General features: G+C 39.7%; 1 protein-coding gene across 1 annotated transcript in view; it reads right to left on the bottom strand.

Annotated features, from left to right (window-relative positions):
* The window catches only part of CLASP1 (cytoplasmic linker associated protein 1), a gene marked incomplete at its 5' end in the record, with an annotated part of 127,845 nt that overhangs the window by 22,671 nt on the left and 88,857 nt on the right, over positions 1-16,317 (bottom strand). Inside the window, 3 exons of the mRNA XM_010018970.1 lie at positions 259-375; positions 5,344-5,450; positions 6,701-6,844. Coding sequence (XP_010017272.1) covers positions 259-375; positions 5,344-5,450; positions 6,701-6,844 — 368 coding nt within the window. The remainder of the gene's footprint in view (positions 1-258; positions 376-5,343; positions 5,451-6,700; positions 6,845-16,317) is intronic.

Here is a 16,317-nt window from a genome sequence, read left to right as displayed (position 1 = left end):
CTCTTGCTTCCTGCAGGGAGGAAGTCTGGAAAAAAAAACACTATTTCCCCCGCCCCGCACTTGCATGCCACATCTTCCCCGAGCATCGAGCAAGTGGCTGCCTGTCACCTCTGCTCTCCGAAAACTATCATCTCCTCTTCTACTTTTCCAGCCAAAGGCTCTGCAAATCATTTCCCATGTATGAACAAATCCTACAGTGTGAAAGGTAAATAATACTGTGACACCTCAGACAAGTTGGTTTAACAGGTAGCTTGTTACCTGGGAGAGTAAGAGCGTCTGAAAGTCTTGTGGGAAGGAGCAGTGGGGATGGAGTTAGGCTGAGAAAGGGGAGGGGGGTGCTTCGACAGCCCATCTGCACTCCAACCCCAGAACCGACTGCCGCAATCAGAGGAGAAATGAAAGAGAAAAAACAGAGAGAGGAGAGGGAGAAAAAAAAGAAACTATAATCTGAGTGGCTTAGTGCTGTCATGCTGCCTTGGAGAGAGAGAAAAAAATTAATAGAAACAAAATTAAACAAGAATACTCCATTGAGCCTCATGAGTCATTGTTTTGGCCTTTGTTATTCATTTCCACTTTTATTCCTGACATAATGATACAGTTCACACTAAAATAGTCCCTGCTTCTACTATACGTAAATTTTATAAAATGGATATAGCTTCTATAAACAACTCAATATATTCTAAGGAAGCAATCCCTGACCACACATCTGTATTCAAACTCTAAGCAGGTACTTGTGAGCAATAGGATATCCCCAGAAGAAAGTAAAGTTGGGTACCTTGTAAAGTTTGGCTTCTGGTGCCTCTAAAAGAGCCTGCAATCAGGCCCCACACAACCAGCACATCTTTGCAGGGCTTGAGATCTGATTCTATTTTACCAGATTCAACTGACCCCAAATATGCAGCAAGTGGAAATCAGTCCAGAATGAAAACTTATCTCGTAAACTGGGGGACTCGGACCAGTTCTCAGCAGAAAAACTTGGAAAGACTGGATGAAACCAGCCTCTAAGTCATTTCAGATCTCTCAAAATTCCACAAGCTTCTTCTGGTTGCTGTTTGATCCTGCACTTTTGGGTCAAGGCATCCGACCCTGTGTCAATTTGTCTAACCTTTGCATTTGTCCTGTTCCCTTTATGCTTCACAGATTTTCAAAATCATCTTCTAAATGAGAATACAGATGCTTGAGCTGGTGGAGTATCCAGGACACTGCTTTGTTTCTATTAAGCACACTATCTTGGAAAGTCACATTTGTATATATGAAAGTGAAAGATATTGCAAGATCGGAAGCAGCAATCAAGACAAGAATTGCAAACAGCAGCAAAGCCAGTTGAAAGAACTCCTCTGAACAGTGGTGTCAAGAAATTTATTTGTCAACCAGCAATCAAAAAACATAGCTATTACATGCAACTAATACAGAAATACACCAGACACCCAGACTCCTGACCAGAAGTCTCAAAGCTCAGGTCTCACCTACCTGCACACAGGCCACCAAAAAATGCAGGCTTGTTCTTACTGTATAAGGTGGGTGGCTTATTTTAATTCTTTTTCCATGCCTTGCTCAACTTAATACCAAAATTTTATTTTTAATGGTATTTTCTATTATCAGGGAAAAAACCAAGCACATAAACTTACGCAGGTAAAATTGTTAGCCCCTCATTTTGCTGCATTTCCTCTAGAGATCTTTGAAGGACTAAACTGTTAGTTTTTTGGTTTATTTTTTTAATGATTTGAACTAAGCACAGGTTTTGAGCTACTAATAAAGGCAGAAACAGTAGGGCAGATGTATTAATTTGCCATTCTTTCAAATATTCCTACAGAATTCTAGGTGAAAATTCATAACCTGAATATAACATTTGAGTTTACAGAAGTTCATTTGCCATTCAGAATGGTATTCTTACACTGGAGGACTTCCAGCTTAGTATTTTCCTTTTTGTCATAATAAACCATTCACTACATCTCCGAAGATTTTCTCTGTCCAACACAAACTCAAGCCATTCATTTGAGCACTGCCCAGGAAACATTCTTCTCAGTTAGAAGTCTGGGGTTTTTTTCCTATTATTTTCAGTCTTCACAAGTGCCCTCCCTGCTTTTCATCTTCAGAAAACACCTCTTTCCTCCGTAACTCCTCTCCCCAAAAATTAAAACTGTCAAGACAAAAAAAAAAGCAGGTACAAATGCAGAAGTAACTCACGAATGCAGTGGATATGTTCTAGTGATCATGAAGCAGAACTGGATGGAGCAAATGAAAGCAGAAGGAAGGACTCTGCCCAAGGCCCTGAAAGCATGTTATCCTTCTGAAGACACTAACACTAGAGGATACTTAAGAAGATGTTATCATATGGATAGACAAATTAGCTGTTTGCATCCATAAAGTCCAATTCAAGCAAAACATTCAAAAATCTATCCAGAGCGCTCAAATATGTGAACACACAAGTACACACACAAAAAATCAGTCATCTGGAATTCAGTTTTGATGGCAATATTACGGAAAAAGTAATGTGACCCAAGGGCAATGGCATACACACATACTATAGAAAGTCTGTATCAACAAAGCCTTGCTGATTGAGGATAATGTCCACAAACCATTAGTAATATGCAAGAGCAACTATGCTTAGCAGCATGTTTATATTTGTACACATCCCAAACTATCCTTTCTACACATATCCCAGCCCCATAGACGTATGTCTCTAGAGGAGACTCCTCCAATTTGTGCATCAAGAAAAAAATGTAAAGAACAGTATAATCTTCAAAACTGGCATTAAGAACTGGAGATAATCTTTTAACTGGCTGCATTCAGGCTGTCTGTAAGACACAGGCATGGACAAGGTAAGCAGGGCCTGTACATGGAGCACCCTAGGAAGCAATGGGCATACACAACCTTCGTACAATCCAGCAGCAATGAGTCCCACAAAAATGTAAAGCCAAGCCTTGTTTAAGAGAAGGGCTACACAGAGAAACTGTGGGAATCTTGATCCTTTTACACTGCTATCAGAATGACTTGAGTGTGCTCATTTTCCAAGTTTGTAGAGAGAAAAGTGACATTTTACACCGATGAATAGCAAGCGACAAGCATTTGTAATGGAAACATGACACAGAAGCATCTACACTAACAACTGCTATTCTGCAGTGTACCCTACTTCCTGCAATCTGTTAGCTTATCTTCCAAAGCTTTTTGTCTGAAAGAAGGATGACCACATGTACTCTTAGAAACAGAGCTAAATTCCTTTGTTCTCTAAGTCAGAGCCATTCTCAAACTGCTACACAAGACATTTTCAAGAAGGATGCAGTCCAGCAGAGCATCAGAATTCACTGTCACTGATTTGCAGTGCTTTCCACCAACTTTTCTACAGACAGTAAAAATCGGCAGCTACTGTTGCTGCTCAGAGTTCACTCACAAAAAATAAAGTAGAACTTCTCCCCTCATTATTTTAAAGGGCTTTTACAGCAGCTTCCACTTTCATCTATCATTGAAAATTATCTTTGACTCATCATCCTTGAATAACTAAATCCAGCAAGGGAGTAGGACAACTTTCTTTAAAAGACACCTAAATTTTTGGATCAACATCTCCAAGAGCTCCATAGAAAATTGAAGGAATGATTTTTTTCTAAAGGAAATTCCTGGCCCACCGCATCAATGGCAGTTTCAGTCTTGAAAACTTAATGGCAGAATGCTCTGGCATTACATGACCTCTCTAACTGTTGAGATCATCGCATGGGAAAATACCCTCCAGTTCCTAAACCCAAAATGCTAGAAAACAACAGCGACACAGTATTATGTGTAGGCTGAAAGCTTTAATCAATAATTCGATACATGCATCCTGACATCAAGAGGTGAGAAGAATGCAAAGACAAATTGAAAAGCAGTGAGTGAAGTGGCAAAACACAGTCATGTACCAATGGTAAAACCCAAAAAGCATGGTAAAAGGTGATGGATTTATAAAATAAGTGCCACATGCAAATGTGGCCAGCAAAGCCAAAAGGTAATCACATGGAGATATATCTCAGTTTATAATTTTCCATGACAAATCAGCAGGGCAACAACGCTCAGACTTGTCAAAAAGGAAGCAACATAGTTGGAACCATTCCCCTGAAACTCTACCACTTAATTTCTTAATGAAACTTTTGTTAAAAAAAAAATTGTAATAGGCAACTTGACCTTGGCTTGCAACTTCCCAGTCTAGTTTTGGATTACAGCAGATTTAGGGGTCACAAAGATGTATTTAGATATTTAAAATTTCCTCGGGAAACCCTATGTGTTCCTCATATGCTGCTGGAATTAGTTTAACTACTTATGAAAGGCTAAAAGCCTATATTTTTCCTGACACATGGGAACTCACATGTCTAAGCATCCCTCCAGACATGGTTTAGCACATCATGACAGGGCTAAATTTCAGTGTAAATTACTACATTGGACTACAGACTGCAGTCCTCACTCACCATGTTTCCATCTCTTCCATGATAAAGGGACATGACCTCCCATGGAGAGGGCAGGCAAACAAAAGTAGCGGCTTTTAAGCTTTCCCAGCATAAATCAAAGCTTCTCCAAGTAACAACCTAACACTTTCTCCAGTATTTCCGTAGTGCCAGAGCACACTGTTTAAATTCTCATCTCCTCTGCTCTAAGTTTTTATGGTGTGAAACACGAACATTCCCAATATCCAAGTGTCCATGTTTGCAAAATAAAAGGTTTCGTAGTGGACCAAAATATTCTAGGGTAGCACCTGCATCTTCAGCAAAACACCTGGTTGTAATAGACCTGCTGTCTGAAGGATCAGGCCACTATTCTTCTGGTAAGCAGCCAGGAGAGTGAGTTGAGAGGTATTCAGCATTGAAACACAGTCGCCACCTCTGCTTGTTCTGCATCCTCACAAAGCATACAAGGGGAAGAGGAAATTCAGTACTTCTCTCAATAGCACAAGCACTGTACTACAGTCAGATGAATTACTAAGCACAAGGACACACCTAAAATATAGACAGTCTGAAACTCTTGACATGAAAGTCATCATATACTTCATGGTATTTGCAACCCCAACACCACCTCATTTCTAATACTGGCATTTCATTTTACCTTTACTGAACCCACAAATGTAGTTCTGGAGAAGGCCTAGTTATGAAAGAAAATTGGTACTGTAAGACATTAAGATTACACAGACTACATGAGGACTGGAACACCGAAGTCAATCACCAACCATGTGTTACCATGTTCCAACCCTGTTTCTTTGGAGAAGACCAGAAAACTTTTGGTCTTGTTTTTGCTTTCAAAGTGAGTCATATTCTGCAAATGCACACTCAGTGTTGAAATCCTTTACTATTTTGTAGAAGTGGTTTAATTAGGCTGTCACATTACCTTGGAGACAGCCCACCGTGGGAACAGTTGGTAGGTGACGTTAAGGGGCTGGTTCTGCTGCTGGAGTGCCGGGAAGGAGTCCGACCAAGGGTATTGCTGGGGGAACCCTGGCACAGAGGCAGAAGACAGGGATTAGCAACACGCTGCAATGCACAGGCAGGAGTATACGACAACAGGTCCAAATATTGCCTTTGTGCTAGACAAGCTTAGTACAGTTTTGGTTCTGGCTCTTGACCTAAAAATCTGCAGCCATGGTTCATGTAGTCATTAGTATGTTCTTGAAGGTACTGCTTTGAGGATAAAGAATGCATGTGCACTTTCCTACAATCCACAGTACCTGCAATTTTAACTCTGCAACACACACAGCCTGCAAGTATTACCAGATAAATGGCTTATCAATCCACCAGGCTACCCAGCTTCTTGGACACTCTTTGCCAGGCTCCAAAGTATGCAAACCATTATCCTGGCAATTTAGCAATTTAATTATGCAGCTATTTCCCGCATTGTCTAAAGCATTCTGATTGTGCTTGTTACAAGCATAAGTAATCTAACTTATCATTTTTCCACTGGCCTCCACAATCATTTGTACCACACCAAAATGAGTTGAAATTGCTCCCAATTATGACTCTGTTCACACAAAGTCAAAGGTACTAGAGAAACCATTCCATTTGCCTGGAAGCCTAATGTTGCAGTTCTAGAGTAGACAAAGGTCTACTTTTCCCTGTAGAAGCACGAAGACAGGAGGGTTCAAATTTCAGCAAGTTTCACAAGATTTCCACATAAAAAAAGGCAAAAAATACCCTAATCCTTGCTGCTCGGAGGAAAAAAGAGGTTCAGATACACGCTTAAATCTTCTACTAACATATTGCTTCAGAGAAATAAAAATATGCAAAAGCAACATGTAAAACCAAAGCATAAGGTAATAGGTTTAGTCTGGGCAGACCTTGTAGGTCTCCTCTAGGTGTAGACTGAGGAGACCTTGTAGATCCTGCGAGCTTCCAAGAAGACAATATAACTGATTTCAATAGTAGTGGTAGGCCCAGAAAATCTGTGGTATCAGGATTTCTGTTTTAGCCAAAGGTTGTTACTGCCAGGATTTTCAAAAACACAAATTTATCCTTTTCTTTTTTTTTCTTTTCCCCCTACAATATGTACTGGTTATGGCTATGTTAAGTTAAAAAATAACTGAGTGTTTTGTTTTAATGGTTCCCATTAAAGCAACATCACATAGAAGCCTCTATTGCCATATTGCTTCAAGACAGTTACAGATAATTCGTGCTACTGAACATCTGCAACAGCTTATCAATGAGCTGCTGTCTTTGGGGCTTTGCTGTTTGCAAGGAGAAGGGCCTCTCACCACACTAGTGTTACTCGAGTTCTTGAGGTGGTTGTGCAGGAGCTTGGTAGCACCATCCTGGAATGTTTTTGGCAAGGCACCAAGTAACATGGTAAACTCAGGAGTGTTCAATTCAAAGAGAGAAATCAGGACTATTTGTGCTGCCTGAAAGGAAGAAAGAAAAGACTGTAAGTTTTTATTTTTGAAAAGACTATGCATTCTGTTGGTAGCAATCCTTATGCTAAACAATGTATGTTTCATTCAAAAACATGACTCCCACACTAGAGACCAATTTTTGACATGTTCCTTGTTGTGTCATAATGAATTGCTAACTGCTATAGTTAACTTTTTAGTTCTTAGAGCTTACAATGTACTTTTGCATTTACATCATTAACTTCTCAGATGGGAATTATACAGCTATTCACATCTAGTGAGAAAATTTTACCATCATCCTGTCCAGCATATATTTCAATTGAACAAGTTACTGAAAACATTTACAGGAAACAAATAAAACCAGAAATATGAAGAATCTAGGACTACAATCTATCATCCACATGCTTTCTATTTTAAGTGTGAATGGGCCTAGTTTTCTTCACACCCAATCTCTCCTTCTCCTAAGGATCTGACAAGTTTGTTTCATCAGACAGACAATCCCTGCTTCTGTTTTCCCACTTCTCCTTGCAAGTTTTACCATTGAGGCTGTTTCAGCAACAGAAGACTCTATTGGAAGTGGAAGTTCTACTGGGATGGTGAAAACCACCATTCTCTCATTCATGGATGGGCTAAACCCCACCAGAATCCCTACGTTTTTTAAGTAAAACCAAGGTACCACTGAAATAATAGAGAATTTTACAATTAAATTCACTGGACAGGGCTTGCCCTATTTGCCTGGATAGAACAGCTGTCAGAACAGGGTCTCCACTAACTCCATTAGCAAACATACAGCTCTGCATATCATGAACTAAGACAATGGAATAAAATGGGAATGGAAGCAGAATACATCAGAGGGCAGATCTGCAAGAGTAATCAATATACATGTTCCTAACCAGGCTTCCTCAGCAGCACACAACGCATGTGGATTGCACCAATTCTGTTTATTTTCCCCTGCCTTTGCCTTGAAAATATACAAAAATATACACATTGATTAAAAGAACAATAAAAATGAAGCAATGATAAATGACCTCTGATGGTCTGCAGCACCACCTTCTCCAACAGGGGTGTAGACATTGACGCATCAACCTTGGGAATACATATCAGGGTACCAAACAGTGGCTTAAATCACAAAGTAAAAAGCAAAACTACAAGTGCTCTTATTTTGGAACAGCTTACATACAGGCTTAGGAGAAGCAAGACACTTGTGTCTGACCTCTATGAAAACTTCCTAAAAATGAAAAGGAGGAGGGTAAAAATATAATTCACTGTTGTAGTGATAACTGTACAGTCACTGTTCTCATTGATTCAAAGAAGGAATTTTATGTTTTTAAAGTTGCAATAATTAAGTGTATCTGTAGTTCCCTGTGAAGTGGAATCTTGTAGCAGATGATGAACTTGGATACACAAAAACCCTTTCATAGTGAAGGGGAATCAAAGTACCTCATTGTTTCAGTGCACAAATTGCAATTCAAGCTACACTGTTCCTTCTGCTATCAGCCCCAATTTGCAGTAACACAGTTTTGTATATGAAAACATTTTCCATCTATGAAAGTTTGGTAAATAACATCCTTTTCATACGGCCAACAAAGAACTGCAGCACACAACACTCAATGGGCTTCCAAGGACTGCAGCAAACAACAGGTCTTCAGACTCCTCATTCCAGATGGATCATGCTGCCTCCTGTCAAAACTCTCACTGACTTGAACAGAAACACGGTATGTCATTATTCACTTCACGCTAAAGATCTAAGCATGAAAGAAGTGGGGAGACGATTTTCCCCATGGCTTTCTTAACTCCATACTTATATTCTACCTTCCTCTGACCTGAAGTTTTGGGCAACTCTGCCATGAAGCCTGCCTGGTATCCAACAAGGACGTGTATTTCTGTCCATTTTGATCCAAGAACTTTAAAGTTTTCACCAACATAGCATCTTCTGTAATAAAAATTTTACTGCAAACGAGATCTCAGAACAACAATCAGCATGTTGAACTGAATGCAAAATGACAAGTCATGCCAAAGTACATTCCTGTTTGTGAATGGCATGCATATCCTGGATGGTTAGAAGTGGACATGCAGATCTTACGTGTCAGAACAAACAGATCTCATATTGAGATGAAAATCAAAATAAAACAGGAAGGTTGATCAACAAGATTTCCAGGTTGAGAGATTCCTCAGAGATTAGAATACCTGGAGATATCAACTGGCAAGTCAGAAGCTGCCCAAGGTACAGTGAGGTGGGAACGAGTTTCATACACCTTTCTCCCATTGATGGGTTAGAAATAAGGTCATTCTTGAAGACCTTATAGGGAAATAGAGTGAAATAATGGCTTTTGCCTAAAACAAACCTAGAAGTGCATTTGGATGACTGAGGTCTATTTAAAAAGAACACAGCCAAGGCAAAAGCCATTATTTGAAAGCTCAGCCATAATCTCCTACTTAAGGTTTAACACACAAAGGTCTTGGTCACTGATACCATAAAATCAAGAACACTGTTACTGACCTCAAAAGGTGGAAGGTACATGATACCTTGAAAACACATCTACAACATGCTCCAAGTTTCATTCTTGTAATACTCCCCAATTTTAATACAGTTAGTTTTATTTCAGCAATGAAAAGCATCTAGTTAGACCTGGACACACTTGACAATCCTCTAAGTTTCATTCACCTAGTACATATTTATCTAATCAAAGGACATCTTTTACAGATAATGTTTCTAAGTATTTTAAATCTGTGGATTTTCAGCTTGTGACAAACCAGAGGACATTTCATATTTGCAAATGACTGGCAATTTCTGAAAATCTTGGCCCTTGTTTCATTAGATTACTGGAGTAGATAAATTTAAAACAAAAAATAAAACCTTATTTCTGTACACAATGTACAAACATTCTCCATGCAACACTCATGCTTGATGATACACAGTTGAAGAAGGAGTAAAAGCTGAATTTTCCCTTGCCTTTGTGTCCCTGTACAATTAGTGGAACCCTAATCCATCTCCTTTCAGTGATATATAATGTAGACACTACAGAATATCTAATCTTAATGAAGCAGTTCTCTGCTGGCTTGAGCTGGATAAACTCCAGTGACTTCAGAGCCTGACTATGCTAGTGAGGGGATCTGGCTCCACATCAGGTTCTTGAATCATTTGCAAAGGATTGCTTATGTAACTTTATTATTTTCCTTATAACAATGCAGTGAGGGATCAGTTTCCACAAGCTGGTAGCAGCTCCCAAAGTTTCATACTTAGGTCAATGCAATTCATGCTGTCCAACAGTGTCAGCTGCTAAAGGGACACGAATACTTCAGCAGCTTTTGGGTTTTGGCTTTACCTAGACAGTGGGTGTTGGACAGATCTATCAAAATCTGTAACCTCTGCAATTTGGCTGAATTATAGTAAAGTCTCTTTGAAATGGTTTGGGCTCATTAAGCAAAAAGATCAAGGCTAACTGGAAAAATCCACCAATTTTAGAAAGGAAATGTGGTCAGTGACCTAAGTGCCTGCTGTTGCTGGTCCAACAGACCAAGCAGAAAAAGCACCTAGTTGCCTGAGCTATGTGAAAGCAGCTTTCAAGTTATTGAAATGTTGCTCAAACATTGGCAATGGACTTGCAACACTGGCAGTCCCATAAAACAAGAGGATCTCATACCCTGGTTGCTTATGTGGGACTACAACAAGAGAATTAACAGAAAAGCACACCAAAGCAAACATTAACTTCAGACAGACACGCTTTCTTCAGGCTCCCAGTCAAGGTCTCTTTACACAGCTAGACAATTGAGTTGAGACTGCAAACACGATTAGTGTGATTAGTGCACACGGTTTTTAGTCTACCTGTTTACATTTCTCTTCCAAGTTTCCTTCACCGGGCCCTGAGGAAGCTGTAGTTGTCCTAGCTGGCAAATCCTCACCCACCCAACTATGCATGGTCTGGGTTTGACAAACAGGAAAGTTGGTATTTAGAGAAAGCATAGATTTCAACTAAATCATCTAAACAGTACACATGCTATATTTTTGGAGAAGAGTTTTAAATCAGTTGCTTGCTTAATTTCAAGTAACAAAAAGCATCAGTACTTGATTTAACCAGAACAGCATTCCATTCAGCAGAGGGCAGCACTGGCTCAGAATTAAATTCAGCCATAACTGGGGCTTCTAGATCATCCCTTGGTTCTCATACAAACCTTTGTTTTGGCAACCTCCTGATGGCCTCCATAAACCACTTAAAAACCTCTGCTAAAGTGCAGAGCCTAGGCAGTGCTGGACTGAGATTGCACCTGCTCTGGCCAGCCAGGAGTAGGGGAATAGGTGCTTGCATCTACCTGCACCTATCCTTGCACACACCTAAGTTGAGAGGAATAAGCAGTTAAGAACTTGCTTAACTGTCCAGGCACCAGTCTGATAGACCAATACTGTCAACAAATGCCTTTTATCATGTGATCAGTCTGGCGAAGATCCACACTAACATCTACTCACTTTTCATAGAATGGTTTGGATTGGAAGGGACCTTAAAGATAACCTAGTTCCAACCCCCTGCCATGGGGAGGGACACCTTCCACTAGACCTGGTTGCTCCAACCCCCATACACCCTGGCTTTGAACACTGCCAGGGATGGGACAGCCAGAACTCCTCTGGGCAACCTGTGCCAGTGTCTCACCACCCTCACAGTAAAGAACTTCTTCCTAACACCTAATCTAAATCTCCCCTCTTCCAGTTTAAAGCCCCCTTTCCTATCCCTACATGTCCTTGTAAAAAGTACCTCTACAGCTTTCTTGTGGGCCTCCTTTAGGTACTGGAAGGCTGCCATAATCATATTCGGTATGCATCATTCATTTCACCATCCACTCTAAAGCAAATGTATTTAACAACGTAAGGCACACTGGAACATGTCACCTAGCATTATACTAAACTGCAGATCAAATATAGATCCACTGAGACTGAGAGGCAGCACTGACACATTAGGCAGCTTGTATTAGCACACACTGGCATAGGGCAATGGTTTAATTCTCCAATGAGCGTAGCTGACGTTAAATGAGTTAATTCACATCTATCAAGAGTGTCTGCAGGCTCTAAACAAGTGTTATTTAAGTGTACTTTCCAGCAAACAATTAAATGTTAGCTGGCTTACCTAACTAAGCTAACAAACTATCTACCAAACCAAACCTCCTGCTTGTTCCCTTTTCAGGTCTAGAATCAGACGAGTATGGACATCCAAATACTGATACGGTAATATGAAGCATAATGGCTTCATCAGTTCATACATAATCCAAGCATGTTAGCTTGAGCAGTTTTTAAACACACAGTTTTCCCCAAAGACTTCTATTAGGATATGCTGTTTGCATCCACATCCTGAAAAGGAAGAATTTGTTTAACAGATTTAAATACAGAATTCATATACACATTAAATCCGCACTGCTATTGTGTTTTATACAGCACACACTTAATACATCATGAAAGGCTTTTACAAGTCATGGGTGGTTGCATTACATGTGTCAAAGGCATCTCAAACAAGTGCCAGCAAAAATATGCAGCACTGATTCACCACATATTCAGATTACTCTTCTGTAATGGATTATGATTCCTTATGCATGCTGTTATTTTGTGACCTGGGCACAAAAACCACAGCAAAAATGTTCTGAAGAGCCAGATGTTACCCCTGAAGTCGAGCTGATAAAGACTAAGTAACTTTGTTCCTTACAAAACAGCATTTGTTGCAAAACCACGTTTCAGTACTAGAAAAAACATTACATTTCATTAACAACTGAGAAACTTCTATTATAAACCTGGTATAACGTAAGTTTGAATTCAAGGGTGAGGTTCCAGCATATAAGCTAAGAAAGAAGAAAATCTACTTAAGTAAGATTGTTTGTAATGAAAACATGCACTTTAATCTGCATGGAGTTTAAAAACGTTAGAGTAAGTATGGCAGACTTATGTCCAGCCATCATCACAGTCCAGAGGAAACAGCCTACAGTCTACTTACTGGATGGCTCTACAATGCATCATGTAAATATTAATGCTAATCTCAATAGATACATCACTGCTGTATGTGTGATACACACCTCTGGGGTGTGTATGTATAGATGGCACATACACACAAACATATTACAGTGTCACGTAATATGAGTATACACACTCTGTAGAGCAATTTATCTCATATTATCATGCACTAGCTCTTACCATTTCAAGTAAACTGAGAAAACGTGCTTATATTACAAATTGCTTTCAACTCATAAGATACTAAAAGGCTGTGTAAAACAAAGATTCATTTTAAGAAAATCTAGCCCAGCACTACGATGATTTTCTGGCCACTAACATTGGGTAAAAGCCATTTCCTTACACTGCGTACACTAAAAACATTTGGGCTCTCATAGCTCTGTAGCATCAAATTCAAAACAAACAGAAAATGATGGCTACTATTTTGGAAACACAGCTAGGACACAGAGATCTTTTTGTTCTAATAGCATTACATCAAGTAAACACTGAAGTCCACCAGATGCCATTTTTGATCTGTTACACTATTTTTCCTAACACTATGTTTAAAGAAGTTCCTCTGTGCATTTAGTCTGAGTTTGACTTATTTAGGAATATCCTTTGGCTAAAAGGCTGATGTCATACAAGGTCATCCAAGACATAGTGTTACTTAAGATTCCATAAGCCTGAAATTTAAATCCTAAGGCCTGGTTCTCTGGCAGCTTAGCTCTTCATGGAGTCCATGAGACACAAATCTGGTGTAGGAATAGTGCAAGTGTGCTAGAGAAACCTCTGAACCAGAAAGGCAAAGGCCTGAAGCTGGGGAATATTAAAACAATTTGCCATTCAAAAGAATTTCTGCAAACATCCTCTTTGCCACTGCTACTGTAACAGGCCGTGACCAACAGCGTATATTGCCCAACACCAGTGAAGATGAACAATGCCATTCAGCTCACCAAGAGTCTTTGAGAGTGCTTTTACAGTGAAGCTTCTGTCCCAGAGTTGCTCAAATCAGCCTGATGCTAGACAGAAAATTAAAACTCCAGGAGAGATTTTAGAGGTTTAATGGCATCACACTTGCAAAGGAGCCCAATTTCATTTCTTCTGAAGTGTTCGCTTTCCTATCATTGCTCCTCCCTACAGACATCACAGCAATATTTTACCTAAACTTGCTCTGGGCTTTATTGATAGATACGATTTCCTTATAAAAGTAACATCATCAACATGTCTCAAGAAATGGCATCTAGGACTACTAGTTAAAGTACTAAATATATCTTAGTTGGCTGTTTGAGCATATGAAGAATTGCTGACCTGCAGCTTTCTCTCTCATCTCTTTCTTCCTCACCTTCTGGTATAATTCAGAATCAGTACCTTGCTAGACTTCACCTGCAAACCAGTAGTGCCAATCCAGAAAGGGCCCTAGCCCTAGGAATTCTGAGGGGAACTTCATGCAAATGACAGTAACACAAGCATTCTCCTGGGCTTTTTGATTCATTGCAATGGTTCTAGTTTCTTATCAAGTCCCAGCCACTGTCTGTATTCAAGGGCAGCTTGACCAAACTCAGTAATGAGTGGGACAGTTGAAAGAAAAAATTTTCCCAGTTACGTAAGTAGAAGGCAGAACATAATGTACACATGACACAAGTCTGCCCATAATGTGTAAAAATGCCTTCAGGCTTGTAAGATAATACTGTAGGAATATTTCATCGACAGAGAAGCCAGTCAGGATATCTGGCACAAATGAAAAATTTCTTCTTCCCTGAGATTAGCAGTCCACATGATGATCAGGTAATATAGATCTTATTTATCGTTAAGATCAAGGCTTGGCTGATTAACAGGACAGTAAGCAATGTCCCTGGCCCTTCAACTCAGATGGCCTTGTTCCTCTTCAGCTTGTACAAGCTGCTCCTAAATACTAAGATCCTGCATGCCCTCACAGATGATTCCACTCCCTCAAATGCTGAGCAGTCACCTTTAATAAAAGTTTCCATTATCCTGAGCCTCAGAGAGGAGGCTTTGACCAGAGCCAAATCAGAAGCCTCATTCTAATTTCCATTCTCAAACTGATGGCTCTTTTCCAAGATCAAAGTATTTTCCCACACAGAGCCCAAGTCTGTCATGCAAATTCAATAAGAACTTTACCTACCTAAGGATTGCACAATAATTTTGTTGACAATATTAGTGATACATTGGTGAAGTTACTGACTTACTGTCTTCAGACCAGTCATCACAGTATTTGCACTGCCACTGAATTACTTTTCAGTGTGGTAATTAACTGGCTTTTGTAAAATGATTTCATCAAATCAAATATTTTCCAGAGAAAAATCATAATTAATACCCCGTTACAAAGAGAAATAAACCAAGGCAGAGGAAATCCAAGTGCATCGCACGAGGTCAGATGCTACTGCACTCAAAATTAGAACTTAGTTATCTGAAATCCTGATCTATGCACTGCCCATTGATATGTTCTGCTTGGGCAAAAAGCATCAAGCTGTCCATGTGTGGAAATTACTACCAGGTGCTCTCCTTGCACTGGCACCACAGGTCACCACACAGTGCTGTGACCTGTGCCTACCCAATGGCTTTTGTTCAGCATGTAGGACAAATGTCTTTCACCTCTCTTCTAGCACTGCTTGCAGGAAGTAAATCTTAATTTGAATTCAGGGTGAACACCCACTAAGTATTAGCAATCTCTAAAACAAGACAAATATTTACCTGCAACACACTGCAGATCATCTTATTTTAAACATAAAGCTTGACAATAATTTTGACTGTACATAGTTCACGGCTACTATCAGCAGCTTAAATGGTTTCTGCCTTGAGAGGGAATCACATTTTGTCAGTGACACTCTGTAATATCAACTGCATGTTCCTCAAAGTATGTAATGTTTTTGTGATAACAGAGCTTATGTTCAGCTACAGATGATATTCCATATGAGAACATAAACTGTTTTATGCACAACAGCATTTCCTTTGGCTAAGTTTCCTTCTGATTTCAGTAGCTATAAACCATGATCAAGTTACGTGTCAGGCTAAGTGTGCTTAAGTACTCGTCAAAAGTATAAGCAAGGTTTATTAATAAAGCTGTATCATTCAGCTTGAAAAAAGTTTCTGGACCAAATGCCGCTTTTGGTTCTATGTCTCTCCAGTTCCTTAACACTATGGGTCTCAGCCCCTCATGACCGTCACACATTGCGAATAGTAGTAGTGGACAGATGATCACTAATAAAAGGATAATTTTGTTATTGACTGAAAATATAATCTATTTCTTGAACAGACCACTTGATTGCTACCATAGGATCAGATTGTCTACTAGCCATGCAGCAGCCACATGCTTTCCTAACTGACAAAAGTCATTTATATACTCCACCATTAGTATGAGAAAGCTTGTTTTACCTGTATCTCCTCAAAGGTAAAATCCAGACAGAACAGTATGGCCATCACACACACAGATGCTACCTACATTAAAGGTAGCATTCAGTAACTCAAATCTGGGTGAGATCCACATCAGCTGCAGGACTAC

The sequence above is a fragment of the Nestor notabilis genome, unplaced genomic scaffold (genome assembly GCF_000696875.1).
Source record: "Nestor notabilis isolate BGI_N333 unplaced genomic scaffold, ASM69687v1 scaffold6577, whole genome shotgun sequence".
Lineage (NCBI taxonomy): Eukaryota > Metazoa > Chordata > Aves > Psittaciformes > Psittacidae > Nestor > Nestor notabilis.
The sequence above is the reverse complement of the archived record's forward strand: the minus strand, read 5'-3'. Positions and strand labels throughout refer to the sequence as shown.